The sequence below is a fragment of the Leptidea sinapis genome, chromosome 18, assembly GCF_905404315.1.
Source record: "Leptidea sinapis chromosome 18, ilLepSina1.1, whole genome shotgun sequence".
Classification (NCBI taxonomy): domain Eukaryota; kingdom Metazoa; phylum Arthropoda; class Insecta; order Lepidoptera; family Pieridae; genus Leptidea; species Leptidea sinapis.
The window spans coordinates 14,168,142-14,194,096 of NC_066282.1; the positions used below are offsets into that span (position 1 = coordinate 14,168,142).

Sequence of the window (25,955 nt, forward strand, 5' to 3'; positions counted from 1 at the left end):
CTCTGTGGGTAATAATTACAATATATTGTTATTACATCTGACTCTGGTCTCTTTGACCCCTTTGCCTGTACAAATGGACGAACAGAACCAAAAAAAATGACTCTGGTCTCTGACAGCATACAGCTGACAAGTGACATCAGCGTTCAGAATTAAACTAAACAAAAGGCTGTTACATTATGAACTGTTATATTTAAAATTTAAATTTCGAAGCTCAAACTAATGAGTAAGCAACAAGTAGTTTGAATAGATTACTATTTAATCAGAATTTATGCCTTTAAATATTTCTAAAACAAATAATATTTTAAATAAAAAGTGTTATTAAAATGCACAGTTGTGTAGCAAAACTTCCCCGAAAGTTTGCGGCGGACAAAGTAACAGCATATCTTTCCTATCCGAAAATTGCAATATTCGAAGACAAAAATGTTATTTTTGCCGATTGTGCGAAATTGCAGGAGCCTCCATCGTACAAAGAGTATCCATTCGATCATGATATTCTTAATCATATACTTTTCAAACAAAATCTATGGATTGTTTTAAAATCTTTTGAAATCATAGTCATAAACATTGAAAGGGAGGCAATGTTAACAATAATACCGAACAACTACGCCAATTATAAAATTCGTGATTTTGAATGTGATGGCAACAATATCTTTCTAATAAGTGAGAGTGGTGAAAAGCTTAAGAACCCATTTACACAAGAGCAATTAAATAATGAATTTGAAAAAGGTACAAACACAGTAACAGTACAACTTGAAAAAACTACTACAAGCACAAAACAAACTCTCAGGGAACCCCATTTTAAAAGTGGTTTTGATATTTTGGCCCAGAATTCAAATATTTGTATTACATGTCCAGTAACTGGCCTGAATAAAATATTGGCAACAAATTCAGAACTTAAATATGTAAAACCCTGGGATGATAAAGCTGTTTTTGGTAATGATTTAAAAATGTGGGCAGTCAATTTGAAAAACATGCAAAAAGCTTTTGACTTTGAAAATATAGAATCAAACTGTTTGCCCCTTGGTTATTATTCTGACAGTTTTTATTTTATTTTATGGGGAAATGAGGTAAGTTTGTTTATATTACTATCAAGTGACAGTCTGCTTATTACAATTGCTAATAAAATAATTCATTTGGTTATGAAAATAGATTAGATTTTTTTGTAAGTCTTCATTTAAGCATTGGATAATAGGTACATTCAGTCAATTGGAATGAATATTGAGATAGGTGTGTTTGTTGGTGCACAGTTTAAAAGGTGTAACCATACTAATCAAATAGCATTCTTTGGTGTCTGGATAGAACACCTTTTTGGATCATATATCACACTTTAACTAGTAACTGAAATTATGTACACATTTACAGCCGTTTTCAATAACATATATGTAGTTACGGATATAATGCTATCACCATTTAATGACAAGATCGTATCTATTCATAGTTATGTCCAATATAGTAATATTATTAGTTATAGACCAATGGCATCTGTCGATAGGTTATTGAAATATAAGTAAGCTTAAAAGGATAGATTTGTCTACCTCTAGTAAGTTAAACTAAGGATAGATAGATTATTGAAGTGCTCTGTGAACGGCTGGATCCAAAGAGTATAATAATATATAGGGAAAAGAGAGCCCTCTCTACGCATTATGAGCTGTCTATTTGAAAGCTGGCACCATCTGCAGATTGGCCCCGAAAATAACTATATATAAGCTAGAAATTATAAACATCATTTTTAATGTTCTGACGCAATTAAATAACTAACTCTACTTTTTAATGTAGGTATTGCAATTTTTTACCATGTTGAAATTGCATGTAGAGTTAGTTATCTAATTTTGTCACAACATAGAACATAAAGGATAGATTTAGTAGTGTAAATATGCAAAATGGAACATGAGAGCTACATACATGTCCAAACGCTAGGCGTAGCCGCCATTTTATGACCAGTGGGCAGTAGCCAGTAACACAAATAAAGGAAAGTTGAAAGGTTTCAAAGTGAGTGAGCTGCCAAAGCTTTCATTTTTGGGCCAACTAACAGATGGCACTACGGTCTTCTGAAAACGTCACTTTAAGGCAGCTGGATCACCTACTGTTGCGTAGAGTCATCATTTCTTCCTGATTCCTGCCGCCGAATTCCACCTTCACACGACACACCACAAGTTAGGATATCGTCCCAACCATCTGGATGTGTGGTTGTCCTCCACAGTATGGTTTTCAAGGAGCTTTCTTCCAAGTACTAGAGCTTGCTTCGAGCAAGCTGTGGAATGACCTTCCTTGTGCAGTGTTTCCGGGACGATAAGACATGGGTACCTTCAAAAAAAGCGCGAACACCTTCCTTAAAGGCCGGCAACACTCCTGTGATTACTCTGGTGTGTGATTACTCTGGTGATGCAAGACAAAGTTGGTGGCAGTGATCACTTAACACCAGGTACGCTTGTTTGTCCTCCTTTTCCATAAAAAAAAACAGATATTTTCAAATATAGCTAGATCCACATTGACCCCAGCCTGGTGTCACTCCCACTTCCCTCAAGGCCCCATTTTAGCAGTCAAACTGACTAAATACAGCAAACTATTTTACATACCCTAATTTTTTTCTATAATTAAAAACTAGTGGTATTCGTTCTTAGCAGCGTGGTAAAAATGTAACCCAATCACCAGTGGGAAGCTCCTTTGCACAGGATAACGGCTGGATTATGGGTACCACAATGGCCCTTATTTCTGCTGTCAAGCAGTAATGTGTAAGCATTATTGTGTTTCGGTCTGAAGGGCGCTGTAGCTAGTGAAATTACTGGGCAAATCCGAATTAACATCTTGTCTCAAGGTGACGAGCGCAATAGTAGTGCCACTCAGAATTTTTGGGTTTTTCAAGAATCCTGAGCGCCACTGCTTTGTAATGGGCAGGGAGTATCAATTACCAACAGCTCAACCTCCTGCTCGTCTTGTTCCTTAGTGTCATAAAAATAAAAGAACCCACTTGTCTACCAACATCCAAGGAGAACAAAGTGTGCTGGACAGTTTTGTTACTGACCTGTATGTCATCTATACAGCCAATGATTCCGCCAGATGTTATTTTGCTTGATTTGATTTGATCCATGCTTGCAAAGAGTTGAGGACAGAAGTCCCAGATTACTTCTCTCTTTGTGTAGTGGTCAGGGTATCAATGGATGAACCAGTTTTGTTTTGCAGATATTATACTTACTTCTTTCCACATACATATGTAATCCAAACATTAATCTTTTCAGACAATTAATGTTCACAAAACATTAAAAAGAAAGGACAAAGAAACAAATCAGTGCATCGAAAAGGGTACCGGATCATCTCAAGAATCATTAAAATTACAACTGAAAGCTGTCCAACAAGAGGTATTAACACAAATTAATCAACCGGAACAATTTTTGCCACAGCTTCAGATGTTATTTAAGGACATTGATGATTCCAGTTTTCTGTTAAATGTAGCGACGAAATTGTGTCAACATGATATTATCTACAAGTCATTGTTATTTTCTATTCAAAAGAAAGTATTCAATACTGAAGATAAAAAACTTATATCTTCTTATTTGGATTTAAACATCAAAATAGACTTGTTGGAATATATATATTTCCGAAGTGTTAATCAGGTCTTAAATAAAAACTATGATGATGTAAATATTTTTGATAAGAACTGTTTTGAACTTTGTCAATTGTTTGTATCAAAATCGGATTTAGATTTAGCATCTATTTGTTGGCTTAAGTACTCAAAAATTGATATTAAAATTGACCCAGAGAATATAGTAAAAATTCTAAATGCTACTCCTCCAAATATAAAGTTAGGTACACTTACTATTTGGCTACGGAATTTTATACCTGCTTTTACGGACAATAATCCGTTTCATATAGATTTAATATCTAAATGGGCGATTGAGAGGATATTTCTATTTGAACAATCACCATTTTGGCCAAAAATTGGTGTTAAATACATCGAAGCTATAATAGATGTTTTAGAATCATCATTAAAAACTATCATCATAAGACCAATATCTATTGATGAGCTAGATAAATTACGAAATCATGTTAAATACATCATGGAACTTAAGGAAAAGTATAAAATAAATATGTTAATAAGTGAAATTTCATCACAAAGCCCAATAGAAGTAGCACTAATAATGCTAAGACGTTGTTATACAGAAGACTTAAAAAAATTCATTGATGAAAACCTATCGGCGTACGCTAATCAGCACCAATTTGATTTGGATGAAACAGTGTGCTCCTTTATAGAAATACAGACAGCAAGTGGTGGTGGTGATGTGGATGGTGAAAGATTACAAATTTTACTAGATGCTATTCACTCTCCTACATCCAAATTAAACTGCCTTTTACGTGTTCTAAAACTACTGGATGTGCCATGGGATTCAACAGTCTTAAGCTTAGCAAAAAAAGCAGCGGCTTTATCTTTTACAGATTTCACACTTACTAATACAGATAGAGCTATTTCAGAAGAAATACACAAGGAAATCAGTTATGCTAAAATCAGGGTAGTTTTGAAAAAGTATAACTTCCCTATAAATTTTTCCAATTTTATTTTAGTTATTCATAAAGTGATCAACTCTACAGTTATTGATTTGTCTGATTTAAAAACCATTACTGATGCAATTCCAGCGTACCGACATTATGCCAATGTAACATATATAGACAAATGCTTAAGAGAATGTGAAACTAAGGCAGCTTTAGAATATTATCGAAGTCTATCAAATAAAGACCAAAAGATGGTGATAAAAAGTGTAGAAAACAAATATGAACATATTATTACTGGGGTTAGCAATAATACGTTAGAGCGAAATTATTTAGATTTTTTGAAAGGAACACATCACCTACCTACTGCTAAAGAAAATGTTGTTGAGAAAATGTATTACCTCAAGAATTCATTTGGTGTTAAATCATGCTTGAATGAAATATTCAAAGAGGATTCCAATAAATTAATAAACATGAAATGTGAGACAAGTTCCGCAGATATTGATTATTCTAAAAATATAAATACAGAATATGTTTCTCAACCGCAATATTCAAACTTGGAAATACTTCTACATCAATCTTCGACTGTAAATCAAATTCGTACTGTAATTAAACAATTGATTATGCTGCACAGTAATAATGAAAGTAATTGCGAGCTATTGGTAAACCAATTGAAAAATATAGATAGTGCGCAGTTAATATTAGATTCACACTGTGCTCTTTCAAATATAATATGGAACTGTCAGGAAGAATATCTGCATTTACTAGTAGACATTATATCAATTTTAAATGCTATTATTAACACTAACATAATTTTCAAAAACTTAGCATTAACATGGAAATTTAATTACATATTCTTACCCATGTCTTCAGTCAGCACAGTAAATAACCTAATTGATATCTATTTAGATAATAAAGCCAAAACTACCATTGACGTACCTAATATTTTTAATAGCAGTGACTTCATGCCACTAAGAATAATAGCTTATGCAACAATTCAAGAAAAGATTTTGGGCACTAGATGTGACGATATAATAATACATCGAGATAAGATTGCGAGAAAACTAATAACAAAAGTAATTGCGTCACAAGACCTTGATCAAGTTTTACTCACAAGTTTACTGCTGCTAAGTAATGATTTGATGGAAGACAAATTTGGTATTGTTGAATTACTTCGTGGGCAAACTGACAATTTAGCACCATCGGCAGTCTATTATTTATCTTGTCAACCTATACAGCAATGTTTTGGACTAGAAGGTGTTGTCCCTGGAAGTTCATTGAGTTATCCTCCCCAATATATTTTAAAATCTAAATTTAATATAAACCTTGCTGAAATAGCTCTTCCCGACTGCACAGAAGAAACTTGGGATGTAAAAGTTTTGTTGTTCTACATTTTAAGACAGTATCCAAACACCAATTTCGATCGACTTGTGGAATTATGCAATGCTTTAAATGTTTGCGTAAATGATGGTTTATCCTTACTTTTGATATCACTGCTAACTAACTGGGAGCTGGAATATAAAGTACACGAGGATGATTTGGGGTGCCGGAAAATTATCTTAAATAACAGTGAACATGATCTTATATCAAAATGTTTAATAATTTGGCAAAATATTATGAAAAAAGAGTTCCTCATAGATGTTCTTAATGATTTTTGGAAAAATGGTGAAGTTGTAATACATGGCTGCTTGATATCAATAAATCCTTACTTTTATGAGGTTTTGCTTTGCATTTATCATATTTTAAAATATACGACTTCAGAGATCAAACATACTAAGGAATATCTGATTCTTAACTTTTTAAAAGAATATCAGAGAAAAAGCAGCCCTAAACAGTATGAGTTCGAACTATTTTCTGTTAAAGGTCTATTTCCTGAAATTGGGCATTATAGACTACCTTTTCATCTGTTCCTACGTGAAGATATGTGGTCAAATTTAAAGTCTGAAATAACGTTGGAAACATATGAACGTTGGCTTCCAATTGTCGCGCTTCTTTCTCTGGATGCGAATATACAAACTGCTAAAGATATGATATGTAGCAATGCAGTTAAACAAACGATGACATCAAGGAAGCCCAGTTCTGAAGTGGAGAATAAAGATAATGAATCTTGGAAGTTAACATCCAATGAAGAACCATTGCTTCGTACTGCACATAAGTGTGTAAAGCATATTTCGAATATGGAATGGGCAGGAGCGTGTTTGTTTTATGTACTTCAAGGATGCGCCCAAGGAGCGGACCAAGTAGCCGCTGCTCAACTTTGCTATCAATTTTCACAACGCTGGGCTGCAATCCAACCCGGCAATCGAGCTGTTCGACAAATGGAACGCCTGCATTCAAACTTGTCGACCAGACATGTGTTGCATAAAATGAATTGGGCTTGTGAAGAATTTATTCGCCTGACATCAGAACCCACGCAACTCATCCATGCCTTGTATTTACACCCAATTTTTGTGGAAAAGATTGGTCGAAATAATATCAATAAAGCGACCAACGAAATAGCCGATATAAATTGTATTAATATAAACACTATTAGAATTCAAATTTTGGAAAATCTGCTGGACAAGAATAAGAAAGATAACGAGGCTACTCTGAACATCAATGAACTGATTACTGCAAAATATATATTAAAAGCGACTTGTTCCAAAATGGGAGCTATATACCTATCTCGAATCGCATTTGACGACGAAAATGAACAGAACAAATTGAAGAAGCTGCGAGCTCTTCAATGCTTTATGAGTGTCGTACAAGAGGATATATCAGTTAAAGTTACTAATAAAGAACGTAGTAAACTCTGGTTAAATGCATTGGATTTACTCCATACAGTTTTACTTGAAAGAATTGATATGCCGTGGGTTATTTCTAATTTTAGAGTAAATAAAAATGCTGCTCTGATACAGCTAGTGCAGGCGTATGGAGGTAGGGTCGACGTTTTAAAAGTAGCTGCTGAATTAGCAAATAAGTTTGGAGACTTCAAAATTATTCGCGAACTAATACCACTCTTATTGAGGTTCTCCTTACATGAAGAAATGATTCCATTGCTGTTAAAATTGTCTTTACCACCAGACAGTGTTATCTGCTCCGCTTGGCGTGCTATTATTCTGTCTCCATTTCAAAAGGCGGACTATCCTATCACAGAAAAACAAAAAACTAATTGTATAAATGCCTTAAATTTGCTGCCATTGTGTCCGATAGTAAAAGATGAAGATTTAATTGACATGTGGAAAAATTGTGTTCGATGCAAATGTATTGGTTTGGGTTGTTTGATTTTGCCGTACATGACAGTTGAAACTAGACAGAGATTAGTCGAGTTAAATAGAATTGATAAGCGAAATTTAATTATAGGTTTAAAAAATTTACACGCTGATACATATCTGGCATCTAGCGCAATGTGTGTTATAGAAACTATGTCGCGAAAGGTTGGTAAGAAATAATTGTTGAGCCAGTCGGGGCACTTGATTAGAATCCATCAATTTAAAATAAAAACTTAGTAATATTATTTGTATAAATTTATATCTCTTAAGGCAAACTGCATGCTATAGAATATATAATTAAGTACTTCGTTTTTGTGATCATGTTCTTTTATACGAATTATTTATCTAGAGTGTAAGGCTAAGTAATTGTAAACTTTGCATGTGCTTTGTGATAATAATATGATATTGTGTATATACGGCTTAAAAGTTAAAAATGATAAAATATGTAACTACCCACTTCCCATGTTTTATTTAATGCAATGCCCAGCACTTTTACAGATTAGCAGAGAATAATATAGGCCTTTCCTATTTGGGAGGTTTGCGTATAAAGTCTTTGTGATTAGTTTTTTGTGGATTAGATGGATTTGGGTCACTCCATGGTTATCTATATATTCATTGTTGCCCAGGGACTGCAATCCAGCACCGTAATTCGAAATCAGCTGTCCCCAGCCTCACGAAACTGCGGGATCAGCCAAGAGTAGAGAATAAATAAATTAAACTTGGTGTGAGTTAAAATTATTAGGAGTCCTATCCTGAATCCATTAATAAAACTTTTCAATGACATCATGTACATCATATCCTGCAAATCCCGAAAAATATGCACATTAACCCATTTTGTAAGACTATGGGATTGCAGGCTCAACAGTTGCTCATGCTATCTTGAAATACTACCAGAAGAATCATTGTTTAATTCATCCGCCTATAGAAAGGTAGACTACCTTTTATTAAACATTAAATCGTGATCATATGTTGGATCATATTACAAGCATAAAACGGTCGGTCATAAATGAACATTTCTTTAAAAAAAATAGCTTTTTTCTAAGTTACGGTAGTGGTAAGCAGTAAAAGTACAAACATATGGTTTAACTGAACTCAATTTTTCGGATCCCACTATGAGACTGTAATGAAGTTTCGATTTTAAGACAAAAAGTTGTTCCGGTTCACGTCAACTCTTATCTGAGAGGTGTTGGCACGCCAGTACCTATACCTACCCTGTGCTATTGTCAGCATAACTATGAACACCGCTGATTTGCTGCATATTGATATGCAGAAGAATGTATTTCTATACTTGTGTAGAGCATTTTATTATTTCAGCTATACCTGAAAAACTGTCAGTAGATACAAAAAGCGTGGTTACAATCAACCCACAGATTTTTTTTTTAATTTAAATAATGTCTATCTATGCGCAATCCGAGATAAAACTAAATGGACAGTGTAGTATATTAGAGGGAACCCACATTTTGAAACATAGTTCGACAAATATACCAAAGTAGTCGCTCCTTTCCGTTGATTTATGAGCAGCAAACTTTTTACTTTATAGGCCTCAATGTTAATATACCTACACCACTGACATATATTGCCTAAAATAAAAACTTTATGTTGAAAAATCAAATATGTAACTATCAGACAAGAAAAGTTTTGTTCCTATTATAACTCTGGAATAGGACATACGCGCATATAGGTCATTGGATAGTAAGGAATCACTGTCGAACATACTTTTGAAAAAGCAAGGAAAAATGGGAGTACTGCCTGCCTCTTAAGTTGGGGTGCACATTATTGATACATAAGAAAAATAAAAGATTTCAAATAACAATAACATAAGTACGATCAAAAAGTAAGAGTAAGACACCATGATTTGGTTATTAGTGATATTTTATTACATTGGCTCAAATTTTTTCGCCCATCTATCGTATTACAATTGTAGTAGGGGTAAAGTTGTATCATTAATTTCAACTACTGCTTTCAAGACTGTTTGGCCGCGCGGTCTAAGGCGCACGATTTAAGCTCTGACTGCCGAGAAGTAGAGTAGGTGCAAACCCCACATCCCTGACCAGTTTATCACATTATATTTAAATTTTTATAGAGAAGTAAAGCATTCGTTTTTTTCTTTCAGTTATTTTGCTGTTATTAATATATTATTTTGTGAAACAAATTCTCACTTGCATCATGGTTTCATAAATCCACAAAATAACGCTTTTCTTACTTGGTTTAGGGTTTCCAAAAATGCATAAGAAACATGATTCAATAATTTCAAATTTATTTAATACAGAAAATATATTTACATGAACCATAAGATATAAACTTAATGTCATAATAATATTATATTCTAGTATAAGGATTACATGTAAAGGCTAATGAACGAATATGAGATGCAGATGGTAAAACCATTTCATACAGAGGAGCATATATTCCATGGCCTTTTGCTAATTTTTCTGGTGTTTCATGTGAATTATTTTCTCTTTGGGAGATCTCAACCATATCTTCTCTTAGTAGTAAAACTAACAATGTTGATTTGCAATGGCTTATTGCAGATGCTAGATGTAGGGGAGTTTGTCCTGCAAGAAAATAGAAAAAAAATTAATCAGAAATAAAACTTATACAAACATTCTCATAACATAAATAACCCTTCTACCCTAACAGCCTTACAAATAAAATTGGCATAAAGTTATAACTAAGCATAACCCAAGAATATGTAAAATGTTTACAAATAGACATTTTGCTTACAAATGGTTTGTTCGGACATATTGTTTCCTGTGTTTATTCGCAAGGCAGCTTGTCATTAAGAAAACTTCAGAATTATCATTGTATTGACAGTGTTGTCAACGATATTGTAAACATTTTGCATATTCTTTGTTTATCATCAGATATAACTTTATACCAAGTTTATTTGTAAGTCCGTAAAATTAAATGTGTAGTGCTGTTTATATATAGTTTTGCTTTTATCTGTTTTCATGATCAGTAAGGCAGTCCTGGCCTAATATTTGAAAGCATCCAACTAAGTTATGTTTATATAAAAAAAAATAACAATGAATTCCACAAATTGAATTTTTCAAATTGTGGAAGCAGGCAACAGAGACATGTCCACAAATTATCCTGCCTCTGAGACTGATTGAGTTGCTGATTTACTTTACATTTTATTTAGTTAGCTGATAATAATGTACTTTTTGACATCCTTTAAGTGCTATTTTTTAGAGAGGCTGTAAGAAAGCCCTATTTGTGACACTTAAACATACAACAGTAAAAAGGGATATCATAATCTATATAAATCTGTTCAGTGTTACCTCCATCAGATAAAGCAGCCGGATCAGCTCCTGCTGCCAGCAACCTTGCTGCTGAAGGATAATTATTCCAATTACAAGCAGAGTGTAGTGGAGTCCATCCTAATTCAGTTTTAGTTGACACATTTGCCCCTACACTAAGCAAGTAACATATTACATGAACATGGTTACTATATGCAGCACGGTGTAATGGTGTGTAGCCGTCTGAATCTCTGGCGTGGACTAAGCCTGGCTGCTTTGATAAAAGTTCCTGTACAGTATCTATTTCTCCATTTTCAGCTGCCCACAATATGTGATCAATTGGATTTGCTGAAAAGTTACATAATTTTTTTATCACTATAACATAAAAAGGAGGGTATTTTATTCAGCTATCTATATTACTAAAAGGTATAGTCGGCTAAGGGACACACTTTACACAAGTAATTAGAAATAGGTGTTAGTCTTGCCATAATAATATATGATATAACTTATTGAAGCTATCGTACCTTTTGGGTTTTTTACAAGATCAACATCTTGGTCTGCATCATCCCAACCTGATACGAACATTCCAGACGTTTCGGGGTTCCTTTTACATCTTTCTATTTCGTCTGCAATTTCTTTGAAATCCTGCCTGACAGCTTCATCTTCTTCTGAATCAGACGACATTCCTAATTCTTTGAAGCTTTAACAACAATAAGTTATAAGACCAGATTGTTCAGTATTTAAGCTAAAAAAAAATTAATAAACTAATTATTTACCTACCTATGTACCTATTGTATGAATAATTAATCACAGTAATTAATTTAAAGAAGATGTTAATACCTATAATATATAATAAATACTATTTAATATAAAAAATACTACTGCTACGTATTATATTATTTTGAAATTGAACTTCGAAAATCGGAAATAATAATGTTATTGTTTGCCAAATTTCAATTCCCTTCGTGGCCAGGCATGAGTTATAGGCCATACAGCCTCAACAAGTGTTATTTATATTTCCATAGATGGTTTCAGCATAAAGTAAAAGGCGTAGCGAATGGGTCATTTACGAGAAAAATTGTGTTTCTTTTTTTCATATCATAAAAAATGGCTGAGATATGTACAAAGTTCGTATTTCCGATCGCAGGGTTTTTAAAGTCACACCCCTGAGCAGTCAACAGTTGCGCTCTAGTGCGCACGCCGCTAAGTATAAATCAAATTTTTAAAGTTCTTTGTGATAAAAATGGAAAATAAATACTGTAATTTTGTTTAGTGCTAGAGATTATTAGAACGACTCAACTGATTTTGATAAAACATGTCTGTGAACAACGATTACAAAAACAAAATTACAAATAAAAAAACGTATCGAAATCGGTTCACCCGTTTATGAGCTACACTACAGATACGACACAATAACACATTACTTACTCTATTTGTAACCAATAAAATCAAGTAAAATTAGCAGCCCGCAAGTTGATCAACACTAATTTCTTAACTTTTATTTATTTTTATAAAAAAAAATAACTGTTGCTATATAGCGGACATTGTATAAAATTAATCAAAAATATCTGGTTTAGAATAAAAATATAATAATAGATAGGTATTTGGTAGTTAGAAAACTAATAACTACGTAAATACTAGGACTAACCAACATCTAAATGCTTACTTAGAACATACATACATTTTCATCTTTATTGCACAATTATCGGCAGCCGTAAAATCCTTACTTCATGAAATATTATGCCACCATCAAACAAAAAAGAATGGATCTCTTGGCAGATTGTCCGACTGACGTATTAGAAATCCTTCTTCCATTCTGCACACTACAGTTTCAGTTTAGTGTAATCGGATAAAAAACACAATTTTAATTATTTCTTGGTAACAATTTCTTGTTTTTTCAAAATGAAAAGAGACTGAACGTAGTAGTGTATAAATTCTCTTTGAGAGACGCGCGTAACAACCTGACCGAGAGCCGAGCCGTGTCGCAGTCGCGATCTGAATGGGGGTGTGACGTCATAGTATGAGCGCGCGTAATCTCAAAAATTCAAAAACGGGCTTAAACTTCTCGTCTTTATTTCTTCTACCAGCCCCCTCCTAGAATGAAACCTCTTCAACGCTGCGAGAATGCTCGGAGTACTGAAGTTTGTGGCTAGCTCAACGTACAGTATGGAACTAGCATATATGAAAGAAACTGTAGGTACCTACATACTTGTTAGCATATTTGCTGACGATGTACCAAAAATTAACAAAATCCATGCATTGGTTTTGTCATTAAATAGACTTTTCATTTTGAGCAAATTTAAACGTAATTTATAGCCCAAGCACATGGTCGGATTTGTTCCGGCTGAACCATCCGATGCGGTCTGGTACCGGACCATTTTCGATGGTATGCCGCATTGTCCATCACACAAATTTATTATTATTACCGTCCGGACCGTACTGAGTACGACGGCTGTCCATTTGGTGCGATGTGTCCACGCCCACCGGACCGTCCTATGTTCGGGCCGTACCAAATACGACGTGCTTGCACATATCCCCTCCGCTGAAATGGTAGTCTTGGGTGATGTCAACGAGCACAACGCCGAATGGCTTGGATCACGTAACACAGACTACGCAGGGCGATCTGTGCATAATTTTGCATTGGCGTATGGTCTGTCCCAATTGGTTGAGATACCAACGCGGCTCCCGGATGTGGATAGCCACATGCCCTCCTTATTAGATCTTCTGCTGACTACACATCCCGATGGTTACCAGGTCTTTGTCTACGACTCCTCGGAACGTCCGACCATTGCCTGGTCAGGAGTGTAGTGCCTATCTGACGTCAACGTCGCAGACCACCAGCGACCCGTCGCGTTTGGCACTACAAGTCAGCAGATTGGGATAGGATGCGTTCCTTTTTTGAATCCTACCCTTGGGGCAAGGATTGTTTCCCTTCGGATAATCCTAGTGCCTGCGCCGTTGCAGTAGCCGATGTGATACGACAGGCCATGGATATTTTTAAACCAAGCTCTGTAGTACCGATCGGTAGCAGATCACAGCCCTGGTTCGACGCGTCAGTTAAAGCAGCATCTGACTGCAAAAAACAGGCGTATCGAACTTGGGTTGCGGCGCTGGGCACAAAGGATCCGAACTGCAAAGTTCTTAAGAGGAAATATAACCGTGCCTCCAGATTTTTTAAGCAGCAATCGCCCGTGCGATATCGATGCACGTCGTCAAAGTTGGCGAGCAGCTTTCCAGTTACCCGACCGGAACACGCAAGTTCTGGTCGTTGTCGAAAGCTGCTCTTGGTAACTTCAACCAGCCGTCCCTGCCACCGTTGCACATGAGGAATGACACCCAGGCCCATACGGCAAAAGGGAAAGCCGATCTCCTGTGCGCTCTTTTCGCCTCCAACTCGACTCTTGACGACAACGGAAAAACACCACCGACCATCCCACGGTGTCAGAGCTCTATGCCTGAAGTACAGTACAGACAGAAAACTGTAAGGCGAGCTCTGTTTTTGTTGGACGTCAGGAAGTCGAGCGGGCTGGATGGCATTTCTCCAATCGTGCTTAGAACGTGTGCCCCTGAGTTGACGCCGGTGCTAACGCGTGTATTCCGGCACTCTTATTCAAAAGGCGTAGTCCCTGACTCATGGAAGTCAGCCTTGTCCATCCGATCCAAAAATAGGTGACTGTTCGGATCCGGCAAACTACAGGCCTGTTGCTATTACCTCCCTGCTCTCCAAAATCATGGAGAGCATAATCAACCGCCAGCTCTTGGTATACCTAGAGGGTCACCAGTTGATCAATGACCGACAGTACGGCTTTCGCCATGGTCGGTCGGCAGGTGATCTTCTGGTGTACCTAACACATAGATTAAGGCCTGGCAGTTAGCCTGGATATAGCGAAGGCCTTTTGATCGTGTATGGCACAAGGCGCTCCTCTCAAAACTTTCATCATTTGGGCTTCCCGAGAGCTTGTGCAAGTGGACCTCCAGCTTCCTCACTGGGCGCAGCATACAGGTCGTTGTGGACGGATATTGCTCGAACCCGAAGCCCGTGAATGCTGGAGTGCCTCAGGGCTGTGTGCCATCTCCCACGCTGTTTCTTCAGCATATCAATGATATGTTGGACACCTCATCATACATAGCTATGCAGACTACAGCACTGGTGATGCCGTTTACACGGGCCATGCAGGTCTCTCTCGGGAAATCGTCGACCAGTGCCGGGAGAAACTTGTGTCTTTTATCGAGTCCTCTCTTGAGAAGGTCGCAGAATGGGGTAAATTGAACCTTGTCCAATTTAACCCTCAGAAGACTCAAGTTTGCGCGTTTATCACTAAAAAACCCCATTAATCGTATCACCGCTCTTCGACAACACTTCCCTTAAAGCCTCGCCTAGTATCGGAATACTGGGTCTCGAAATCTCGAGTGATTGCCAATTTCGTGGCCATCTGCAGGGCAAAGCCAAATTGGCTTCGAAGAAACTGGGCGTCATTAATAGAGCACGGCAATACTTCAAGCCGGCCCACATTCTAGCGCTCTACAAAGCGCAGGTCCGGCCACCCCAGTATCAGCTCGATCCATTTAACCGCGTGCAACGTAGAGCAGCTCGAATTGTCGGGGACCCAGTGCTCTGTAAACGGCTGGATTACTTGGCGTTGCGTAGAGATGTCGCTGCATTGTGTGTTTTCTACCGCATTTATCACGGGGAGTGTTCTGAAGAGCTGTTTAACCTGATACCTGCCGCCGAATTCCACCTTGGCACGACACACCACAAGTTAGGATATCATCCCCACCATCTGGATGTGTGGCGGTCCTCCACAGTGCGGTTTTCAAGGAGCTTTCTTCCACGTACCACAAAGCTGTGGAAGGATCTTCCTTGTGCGGTGTTTCCGGGACGATACGAGTTGGGTACCTTAAAAAAAAGAGCGTACACCTTCCTTAAAGGCCGGCAACGCTCCTGTGATTCCTCTGGTGTTGCAAGAGATTGTGGGCGGCAGTGATCACTTAAGAACAGGTGACCCGTACGCCCGCTTGTCCTCCTTTTCCATAAAAAAAAAGATATAGAACTTTTAGAGTACAAATATGATTAGTTTTTTGCTAATATATGACAAGAATTTAAAAGGAGTTTAAGAAGTCCTATTCTTCGACTACGAAACATTTGGAGTTAACGTATTCTGCAATTTTACGGACACCTGCGTAATATTCTGCAGCCAGTTAATACTGAGTCACGTACACGGGGATTCAGTTTGGGCTCCTGGTTTCTCTTAGCAACGAGATGGAACAGCTGCTGAACTAACGTTTTCATTTTTATACTTGGTTCCAGTCCGGGAGTGCTGTTCAAAATTTTAAATCATTTTAATTTAAAATTTATTAATAAGTTTAATTTACAGGACGCATTAGTAGTAGTAGAAGTTTGATTCGAAGTAAAAAATATTTATATTTGTTTACATATATTTAAGTACAAGAATACTATAGGTATTGGGCAATATAGCAAATAAAATATTTTTTTAAATACTCAATGAAGTGTGAATAATATACATGTACGTTTATACCTACACATACAATGAATGAATGAAAGCCTTTATTGCAAGCAAACTAAAAAGGTACATTTTGAACTAATGCTACAACTTAATAAACTAAATTATTATAATTATATTTCACCCAATATATGTTATATCTTATGTTAATCATTGCTCGCTTGTCCGCCGACATAGGTCTCCTCCAGATATTTCCACATTTTCCTGTCGTACCTAAGTTGTTCTTCTCCATATTGGTCCAGCAAGCTTTTGAAATCATCTTCCCATCGTATCGTTTGTCTCTCTCTATTTCTTTTATGTCCATTTATCTTGTTAGCTTCTTATCACATGTCCTGTCCAACGTCATATTAGCTGCTTAACTGTTTTTTCCACACTTTCCATTTTAGTTTTCTTTCTTATGTTTGTTATTATTATTTTATCTTGCTTTCTTATTTTCAACATGCTGCGCTCGATCCCATGTTGGAATTTTTATTTGTGAGAGACCAAGTTTGGCCGTATTAAAAACTTTTGTCTTAATGGATTGGTATATGTGTCCGCTTTTCATTATTTGTTTGAGTGACCAGTACCTTCGCCAAGTACTTGCTATTCTTTGTACAATTTCCATATTCATATGATCTTTAGTAGAAATTATCTGTCCCAGATACACATATTCATCATCTACATATTCAATGGCTTTGCTGTCTACTTCTATACTTTCATGTGTATTGTTACTCATAATTTTAGTTTTTTGGGTGTTCATATGCAATACTACTTTTTTGTTCTCTACAAGTAACTCTTGTAACATCTTCTGCAATGCTTCTGAAGTTTCTGCCAGGATAATAAGATCATCTGCAAATCTCAAATGATGTATGCGGCGGCCGTTGATGTTAATCTCGTATAGTTCCCAATCTAGTCTTCAACAGATGCCTTCTAGAACTGCAGAAAACACATACAATACTAATGTTTTATGCCACAGGCTTATGCGACAATGATGTTCTACCCGTCGAGCTGGTACGTGCGATATCCAACTATTTATTCTACTTTGGCGTGATAAAACAAAAATCCTTAAAAATTTGACTTCTCTTGCTTCGTTTGTAGAAAAACAATTTTGTAATAAAGAAGGTATTAAATACAACCAATGAAAATATTATTATACCGCATAATTTTGTTAAAAACGTGTAATTAAATATTATTATATTATATTTATACAATTACAGAGAAAATATATTTTTTTATTATAAAACTTGTATATAAATTAAAATTAATTTAATTCTCGTCCATTGGTTGTGGTTAGGTAGATACAAATGGTCTAGTTGAGCAGCTAACGTCACGGTGTCGAATTTGCGTGACCTTATCGTAAAAATTCACTCACACAATTTTAAACATAATAAACCTAACGCGCTTAAAATAGACATTCAAAAAAACAATGTTTTATAGTAATTAAATTATTTATTTTAACTTTTAGTACAAAATACAACTAGTACACAGGGATACATCTCAAACCTAACATTTTCAATTGATGAATAGTCCGAGCCTTACGACATATAAGTCTTCTCATTTGTACTATTTTAGACACTAAAGTCACTCTGATTAGCTCATTTTCCCAAAATAAAAAATAATTTAAAGTTCAAAACTGAATAATGTAATCACTCTTCGAGAAGTGAAGCTTTCTATGCCAATATAAGATACACTACATAACTTACGCTTAAGTTAAGCCTAACATGATTATACAATTTTGAGGTTTGGAGCGGCTTGGGTGAGTATCAGGCACGATCAGTCCAGTGCACGCCGAGACGAGCGGCACCCGCGCGACCAGCCACCGCACGGTGCGGCCGCTGGTGCTCGGGTGCAGCCCGCATCTTATCTGTAAACTCTTTCTTTTGCAACATCACTTATAATCACCTTAACCAATTTTATTTAGAACAATACAACACCAATTCATAAGATATACACCTTTATTTTATTGAAAATCACTGATATGAAAAATTTATTGCGTAAAATAATTCATTGTCTCCCATGATCACAGTCCAGTAGTCAAAGTTAAATATGCTGACAATGCTTCGATCCAACCGTTTAAAAATATATTTGATACCACAAACTTACAATATACTAACGCATAGACAAAAATGCATGCAAGAGAAAAGAACATCTCTAACGGAGATACAACAAAATAGAAAAGGAAAGCAAATCTATACTCTTTAATATAATATATTCTATATACTACTAGCTGATCCAGCAAACGTTGTATTGCCGATATTAAAATTAAAATTGATCGCAGATGGGTGAAAATTTGAAGTTGTTTAATGCTGACTCATAATCAAACAAATTAAAAAAAAATGTCAAAAAAATTAAAAAAAAAATCGTGTGGGCTACCCTTAACATTTAGGGGGATGTAAAATAGATGTTGTCCGATTCTCAGACCTACCCAATATGCACTCAAAATTTCATGGGAATCGGTCAAGCCGTTTCGGTGGAGTTCAATGTTTAACACCATGACACGAGAATTTTATATATTAGATATACAATATATACTCCAACCGATTTTCATTGACAAGTCGTAAACAGTGAATATAATTATTTGTCACGCATTTTCAGGCTGTCAAGTCGCCTATACGCTAGTATATTCTTAGTCTATGGATGATACTGAGGCTGAGATCTTAGAACTAAGCTGACTGCAAGCTTCGCATAATCTTAGAATTCGTTTTAATAGTCATTTGACAGCTGAAACTATGCTAAACTTAAGCCCAATAATGCTTAAGTTAAGTTCGCGTTTTCGCACTCAGCTAAGTTTTACGTAAGTAAAGTCTCAGTACGCTCTTAAGATGTCAACATTTCAAGTTTAAAGAATATTTATTACAACCAATTGCAGACTAATCTATAGTCGACCAACAATTTTGGATCAGAGCTTGAGACTGGAGATAAAAGTGATAAAATAATAACAAAAGGGCCAAAACAACAAGGGCTACAATCGACAGCAAACCTTGCTATAATACAACACTAAACCAATCTTAGTATTAAAGCCACCCACAATTTCATTCATGATAATGAATTGATCATAAAAATCTGTCATATAAAAAAATAACACTCCATGATTTTATTCGTAAGATTACAATCACAAGAAAAATTTATCTAACAAACCAATTAATACCTTATAGAATATATAAAAGCCTAACGCTAAAAGGCGGATATTGTTCGTGAGCGATTTTTACATTACGTACCAATTGGCTTATGTAGTGTGTGTATACCATAAACCTAGTATACTATCGTAATAGACGAACCCTATGTGAAACTGAGATAACTATGCTTACATAAAAACCTAGGTGTGAGAAAGAGACGGAATACATGAAGACCATAAAACCGTTTCGAAACAATTTAATGTCCATTAGTCTCCTGACAAATAGGACCGCGTTTTAATTTTAGTGTTTTATCGTTATTGTTCTGTGTTTTAATAACAAATATAATTGTGTCGTGTTCTATATTAAAATAAGTGTTGTTACACATAGCAACAGTCAAACTAAAGAAACATTTCACAGGTAAATACTTATTCTTCAATACTACTTTCGTGATGTAATTTCGTAGAACATATGCATTAAAATACTAAATATTACATTTTACATATTATCTTATGCAATTATAATTATTTATTTATTTTATTTATGCAGTATTTTATTTGATAAAATTAATTTAAAAAAAAGCAAACGGGAAGTGAGAAAAAATTTTACTTGCAAGATTTGATTACAGACAGACAACGGGACAGGTCAAAATAAAAATTAAAAAAAAGTGATAAAAAAATAAAGAAATTAAAAAAAATCAACACATACCCCAGGTTCGAACCTGGGACTTCTGCACAAAAAGCGTACGTGTAACTGCTGTTCCACAGCAACTGTAATGATCGTGGCGAAATATCTATATAGATCTAGTAAGTAAGTGTTAGGTTATTTTCGTTACGGAATTTCTGGATTCGGTCTCCACGCTCAATTCCCGCGATAGAAGCTATATATAATAGCTTAAAAATATGTGTTAAAAAATAAAATATTGTGTATATGTAAATATGATGCAGTTTATCAATATTTGTAATAGGGATTGACCAAAAGCAAAATACTACACACTTCACTAATACATTTGTAAAACTAGCACACATGAACGTGTTAAATTTAAGCTCAAAAAAGTTAGCGCCCCAGATTTTTTAATTTTTTAATTTTTTTTTTATTACATCGTTAGTTCGCCATTTGTTCTTGATTGTTCTCTATAAACATTTGTTTGTTCTCGATTTATTTTTTTTAAATCTTTGCAATTCATTAAAATTGGTTAGGTTAAGTTATGTTAGAACAGTTAAAACAACGTCAGAACCAAATAGTAGGCGTTTCCCCCCATTTTTAATTAATTGTTTTTAAATAAACAACAAAAGAACAAACAATTATTTATAGCGAACAATTAAGAACAAACTACGAACTAACGATATGCGATATTGAAAATTCAAAAATAGAAAAAAATTTTTTTTTGCGGGGCTAAGTTTGATGAGCCTTAAATTTACTCGTAATTCGGAGATGTGGTAGCCGTCATGAGGAGGGTGTTTGTCTCTTACACTAGTATACTAAGTTTATGGTTAGTTGCGGAGATATAAGAACATTATACACGAGTAAATGGGTGAATCATTATTTCCAACTAGTTGACCCTGTTCTAGCGAAACTACGATTTAACTTACTAAGGCTGCATTTCACCAAAAAAATTTATAGTGACAATGCAGAGAAAATATGTACATATTATTGTAGTTGTGTAAAAATTTCTATGACCCCTCTTGTTTGGTGTGAAGGAACTATTCATTAAGGCTTTGTATAAACAACATGCAAATGAGCGACGCAATTAGTTAACATTAATTTTGTTTTAGTTTGAACCTAAGATAATTTATATGTCTAGATAGAGCCTCTTGCTGCTCTAGAGCATGCAACTATGGTCTAGACCATAGTTTCTCAACCTTATTTTGCTCACCGCCCACTTTGAGAATATGTTTTTTTTCTAGAGTATTTTCGTCTATTTTTTTTGCCTTTTTAGACTATATTTTTTAATCTACCCACGCCCCATCTCAATGCCCCCTAATTTTTTCTGGGTCTTCTACTTCCCCCCCGAAAGTCTCAAACGCCCACAAGTGGGCGTTATCACCCACATTGAGAACCTATGCTCTAGACAACCGATGAAAATAGGCCACTTTACTATGTATGACAAGCTACGTCTGACACTCTCGATTTTTAAGAGACTTTACGTAGTGTGCATGTATTGTTTAAAATCTCTATTTTAAACAATACATGCACACTTTAAACAATACTTCCTCTGAAGAGAGGAGAGAAACTGTCTTACACAATTTTTTCGACCTTTTCACAGCTGTCACAGTCTATACGTATAAATTATCTAAGGTTCGATTATGATATTTGAAATTCTCGTGTATTGACTTGCATATAAAACTAATTTTTAATTTTGGCACGAGAACGACTAATATGCGCCTGTGTGTCTTGTGTTTGTGTATCGGATTCAGAACAGTGAACCAGTTAATTATTTTAAATGGTCACATTTTAGACAATATACACTTCCTTAAGCATGTAAAAAATGCTTTTTATATACAAATATATTACAGCCATTTCAATGCCTTAAACAATGGCATCAGAAATGGCATTTAAATAAATATTTATTGAAAATTTCAAGTTAAAGTAAAATATAATACACCTCTTTAACGGGTTTAGAAAATATTATTTTCTTAATTGCTTTACTCAAAATATCACATTTCATGAAAATTGAATATGAATACATAATTTTTCATAAAAAGTTGTCGGATGGGATGCGTATAGCGTAATTGGATACTCGTGTGCGTGTTTTGAGGCAGTGGTCATCAAAATGTACTGTTCAGAGATATTCTTAGGCGTCAATCAGATTTATTCATCAATTTCTAACCACCTATCAATCCTATTATACATACAAGTGTTATATACAAATTAATATTATCGATAGAACCGTATCATCACACCCGGAACACGCTCAAAGAAATGATTCACATTATTCAGAGCTCGCTCGCTATAACATAAAAACGAAACACATAAAACAACAAACATCCATCGAAACCGGAGTCACGAAAACCACACCGCACATTGTATTTCCAATTCTAAGAGCTAAATGAACACAATATGAAATACATCTGGCCGCGCGCTCCGGCCGACCCCCGCCGCCGACGTTAAACAACCGCATCCACTAAACGTAAAATAAACTCAATAATATTATACATAATTACATTATATATTCGAAAAGAAATAACAAAGTGGTGAGTGTGGACGCGGGCAGGGTCGGCTTAGACGCTGTGACGTCACACGGGCGGGCGTTCCCAGTCGAGCGGCGGCGTGGGCGGCGGCGTGCCGGCGGGCGGGCCCCAGCGCTCGCGCCGGAAGAAGCGCTTCTTGAAGTGGGCGGGCGGCGACTGCGCGTGCGCGAGCTCGGCCTCGTCCGCGTCGTCGGCGTCCGCCTCGGGCTTGACGCGCACGGCGGGCACGGCGGGCGCGGCGGGCGCGGCGGGCGCGGCGGGCGCGGTGCCCGGGCGGCCGTCGCCGTGCCCGATGCCCGAGTCGGGCGACGTGTTGTAGTCGTCGTCGGAGCGCCGCCGCTTGTCGTCCATGGCCGTCGACGCGAACGATATTATCTGATCGAACCGAAACGCGATCCTGTCCTGCCACTTGCTCTCGTCCACTTCCTCGGTGGCCTCGCCTTCTGCTAAACAAACGAGACAAGTTCCATATGCAAACATGACATAGATAAAAAGGCGAATTACTTAATGGTAAGTATTCACAGCACTGCTGGGCAACCATGGTAAATTACACTTTTATTGTTCAAAATAAAAATATGGCGCGGAAACAACGCGCGTTATCATATTTGCGTGAAATATTTAGAGACTGATTGTTCATCCATTAGAGCGCTATTTATTCGAAGACGTCCAAGAATGCAACAAAAAATAGATGTAATTACTGAGACCGGAGCTCTCAACCCATTGGCGTTCAGCAGTACATGCGCAGTCAAATCTACTCAAACTCTTTTCTCTTCCTATAAATTTAAACTCTTGCAAGGATTGTCAACTTTATATTTTCTAACTATAAGAACGTACTCATTTCCAATGAAGCCATCTTTCACTTGAATGGATTTTCGATGGGTTGACAATTTGTCAATATTAGAATAATATGAAAATCCACTTCACTGTCACTAAAAGCTATATCAACTAAAAGTTTAATCGGACCTTATTGTTTTGAAAATAATCGCGGTCAAGCGGTCAGTGTTAATTCAGAACACTATGTTCAATTGCTGAAAGAATTTTTCAGTCCAAACTCCCGAGAGTTTGATAAACACAATTCTATGACATGGAAAATTATATACGGGAGATTTGCAAGCAGGTTTTCGAAATTCTTAGATTTCGTTAAAAAAAAAATTTTTTTCTCTTAACTTTGGGGACATTTAAATATATTACTTTTAAAAAAAGGAACACGAACACGACACAAAAGTTTTGTAAACTATAAGGCAAAGAAATCTAGAGCAGTTTTTAGGTCGTCTATCAATGATACTCACCTAAAGATAGTAGGGTAGTCACAAATGTTGATTACATGAATGATGCTTTAGTGTTAGACTTTATTTTAAAACCGGGAGTTTATTGTATAATAAAAGTTGTATTTTTTGATGGCTGTACGAGAATTGATGATGGATAAATCGCAAATCTTGAGTATTTAATAGTATTCAGCCGGGTCCGCTGCGCCAATTTTCAACAAACGATATTAGCAAAACAGTCCGTCCGTTACACCTGTTTTTGATTTTGTTTTATTTCAAAAATGAGTAACATGGCCTTTAGACATAATCATTTTGAATTTACTTACTCTTTTTCTATTCGTAAAATGTTTGCCAAATCCGACAGTGCATGCACCTTTTGAATTTAGTTTTATGATCTACCAATGTTACATCCTAAAGAACCGGTCATTGTTTTCAGATGTATAAAAACAAGTTTTTTTTTTCCACAAACAAACGAAATAGAATTATCGCTTACTACCATAGACTAAGAAAAGAAATTCTACGCTAACTACGAATGATACGTCTTTATTCAGTGAACGCTAAACTAATATGCATTAATTTCCCTCCTCGCAGGCGAAGGCAGATGTTACCGAAACCGGTAACATCTTCGGTATCGATGTAGATGTTTTATTTAACAAAACTGTTAAGCCACACCCCTAAACGGTTTATTAGACATGTTATTGTGTTAACAAACACAATGGATGGTTCGGATCGTATGGTAGTCGATTACAGAGCGCTGAATCAAATAACTGTAAAGGACAGACATCCTTTAGCTCTAATTAACGACAAAATTGATAGGCTAGGGACTGCTAGGTGTTTTAGTGCATTAGATATGATTTCCGGGTTTCACCAAATCCGCGTTAGTGAAGAATCTATTCATAAGACGGCATTCATAACAACCGAAGGACATTTTGAGTATTGTAAAATGCCTTAAGGATTGGCTAATGCTCCTGTAGCATATCAAAAAATAATAATAAGACTTAATATCGAAGAAGGCAAGGTTTACATTGACGGAGTTTTGTTACTATCCAATACTATGGAAGAAAATCTTGTCCTGTTAAATTCGGTTTTAAAAACATGAAGCCGGTTTTTCTAAAAATTTAAAGAAATGTAATTTTCTCACTAGCGAGGTAGAATATTTAGATCTCATTATTTGTCAGCGTCAGTTACGGCCAAGCGAATATAAAATTAACGCCCTGGTTAGGTCCCCGAGACCGACTACTGTTAAGCAGGTTCGTCGGTTTTTAAGATTAGCTGGATATTTGCGTAGGTACTACTCAATTAAAGTTTCTTGTATAGCCGTATTAATGAGAAAAGGTGTTAGCTTCCATTGGGGAGACGATTAAGAAAAGACGCCCAAGAAATAATCGCTTTGTTATCTGACGAACCCGTGCTAGCAATATTCGATTCCGAGTTGCGTAGAGTTTCACATGGATGGTAGCTCTATAGGTCACGGTGGTATCCTTGAGCAGTTACATAAAGACGGTCGCAGACATGTTGTGGCTTATTTTAGTAAATTAAATAGGTGCTGAATCTAGATACCACAGCTATCAGTTGGAGACCCTTGCCGTTGTAAAATTGTTACAGCAATTTCGTCAATATATGATCCGCAAACATTTCGTAATAATAACGGATTGTAATGCTTTGAAAATGATGCAGCGGAAAAAGGTGTTGTTTCAGTACAAAGTTAAAATGCTTTTATACTTCTAGCTAAAAGTGAGCAATTTAATTAATGGTCACGTAATTTTAGGTTCTGATGCCATAAATAGTGACAATGATTCTAGTGGTGCTGGTCCATGTACGGAGAAGGATGAGGGCCGCGGGGACGCTGCCCAGTCAGGAGAGGCCGTCTTAGAAACATATGTTTTCAAGACGTGACGTCACTTCTCACTTGC

General features: G+C 36.1%; 2 protein-coding genes across 3 annotated transcripts; one reads left to right on the forward strand and one right to left on the reverse strand.

Moving 5' to 3' along the window:
- Positions 1-187: 187 nt before the first annotated feature.
- LOC126969348 (uncharacterized) lies at positions 188-8,189 on the forward strand. The gene is made up of 2 exons (XM_050814702.1): positions 188-1,067; positions 3,237-8,189. Exons 1-2 carry the CDS (start codon positions 324-326, stop codon positions 7,911-7,913), a joined length of 5,421 nt encoding a protein of 1,806 aa, XP_050670659.1. The 5' UTR covers positions 188-323; the 3' UTR covers positions 7,914-8,189.
- Positions 8,190-9,973: 1,784 nt separating this feature from the next.
- On the reverse strand, positions 9,974-11,972 carry LOC126969364 (ankyrin repeat domain-containing protein 49). 2 transcript variants are annotated; one of them, XM_050814748.1, is made up of 4 exons: positions 11,813-11,972; positions 11,497-11,717; positions 11,015-11,320; positions 9,974-10,288 (listed from the first exon to the last, which is right to left on the reverse strand). In XM_050814748.1, exons 2-4 carry the CDS (start codon positions 11,654-11,656, stop codon positions 10,053-10,055), a joined length of 702 nt encoding a protein of 233 aa, XP_050670705.1. In that variant the 5' UTR covers positions 11,657-11,717; positions 11,813-11,972; the 3' UTR covers positions 9,974-10,052. The 2 variants fall into 2 exon arrangements, with proteins under 2 accessions (XP_050670705.1, XP_050670704.1); XM_050814747.1 differs by having other exon boundaries at positions 11,497-11,672; positions 11,753-11,929.
- Positions 11,973-25,955: the final 13,983 nt, after the last annotated feature.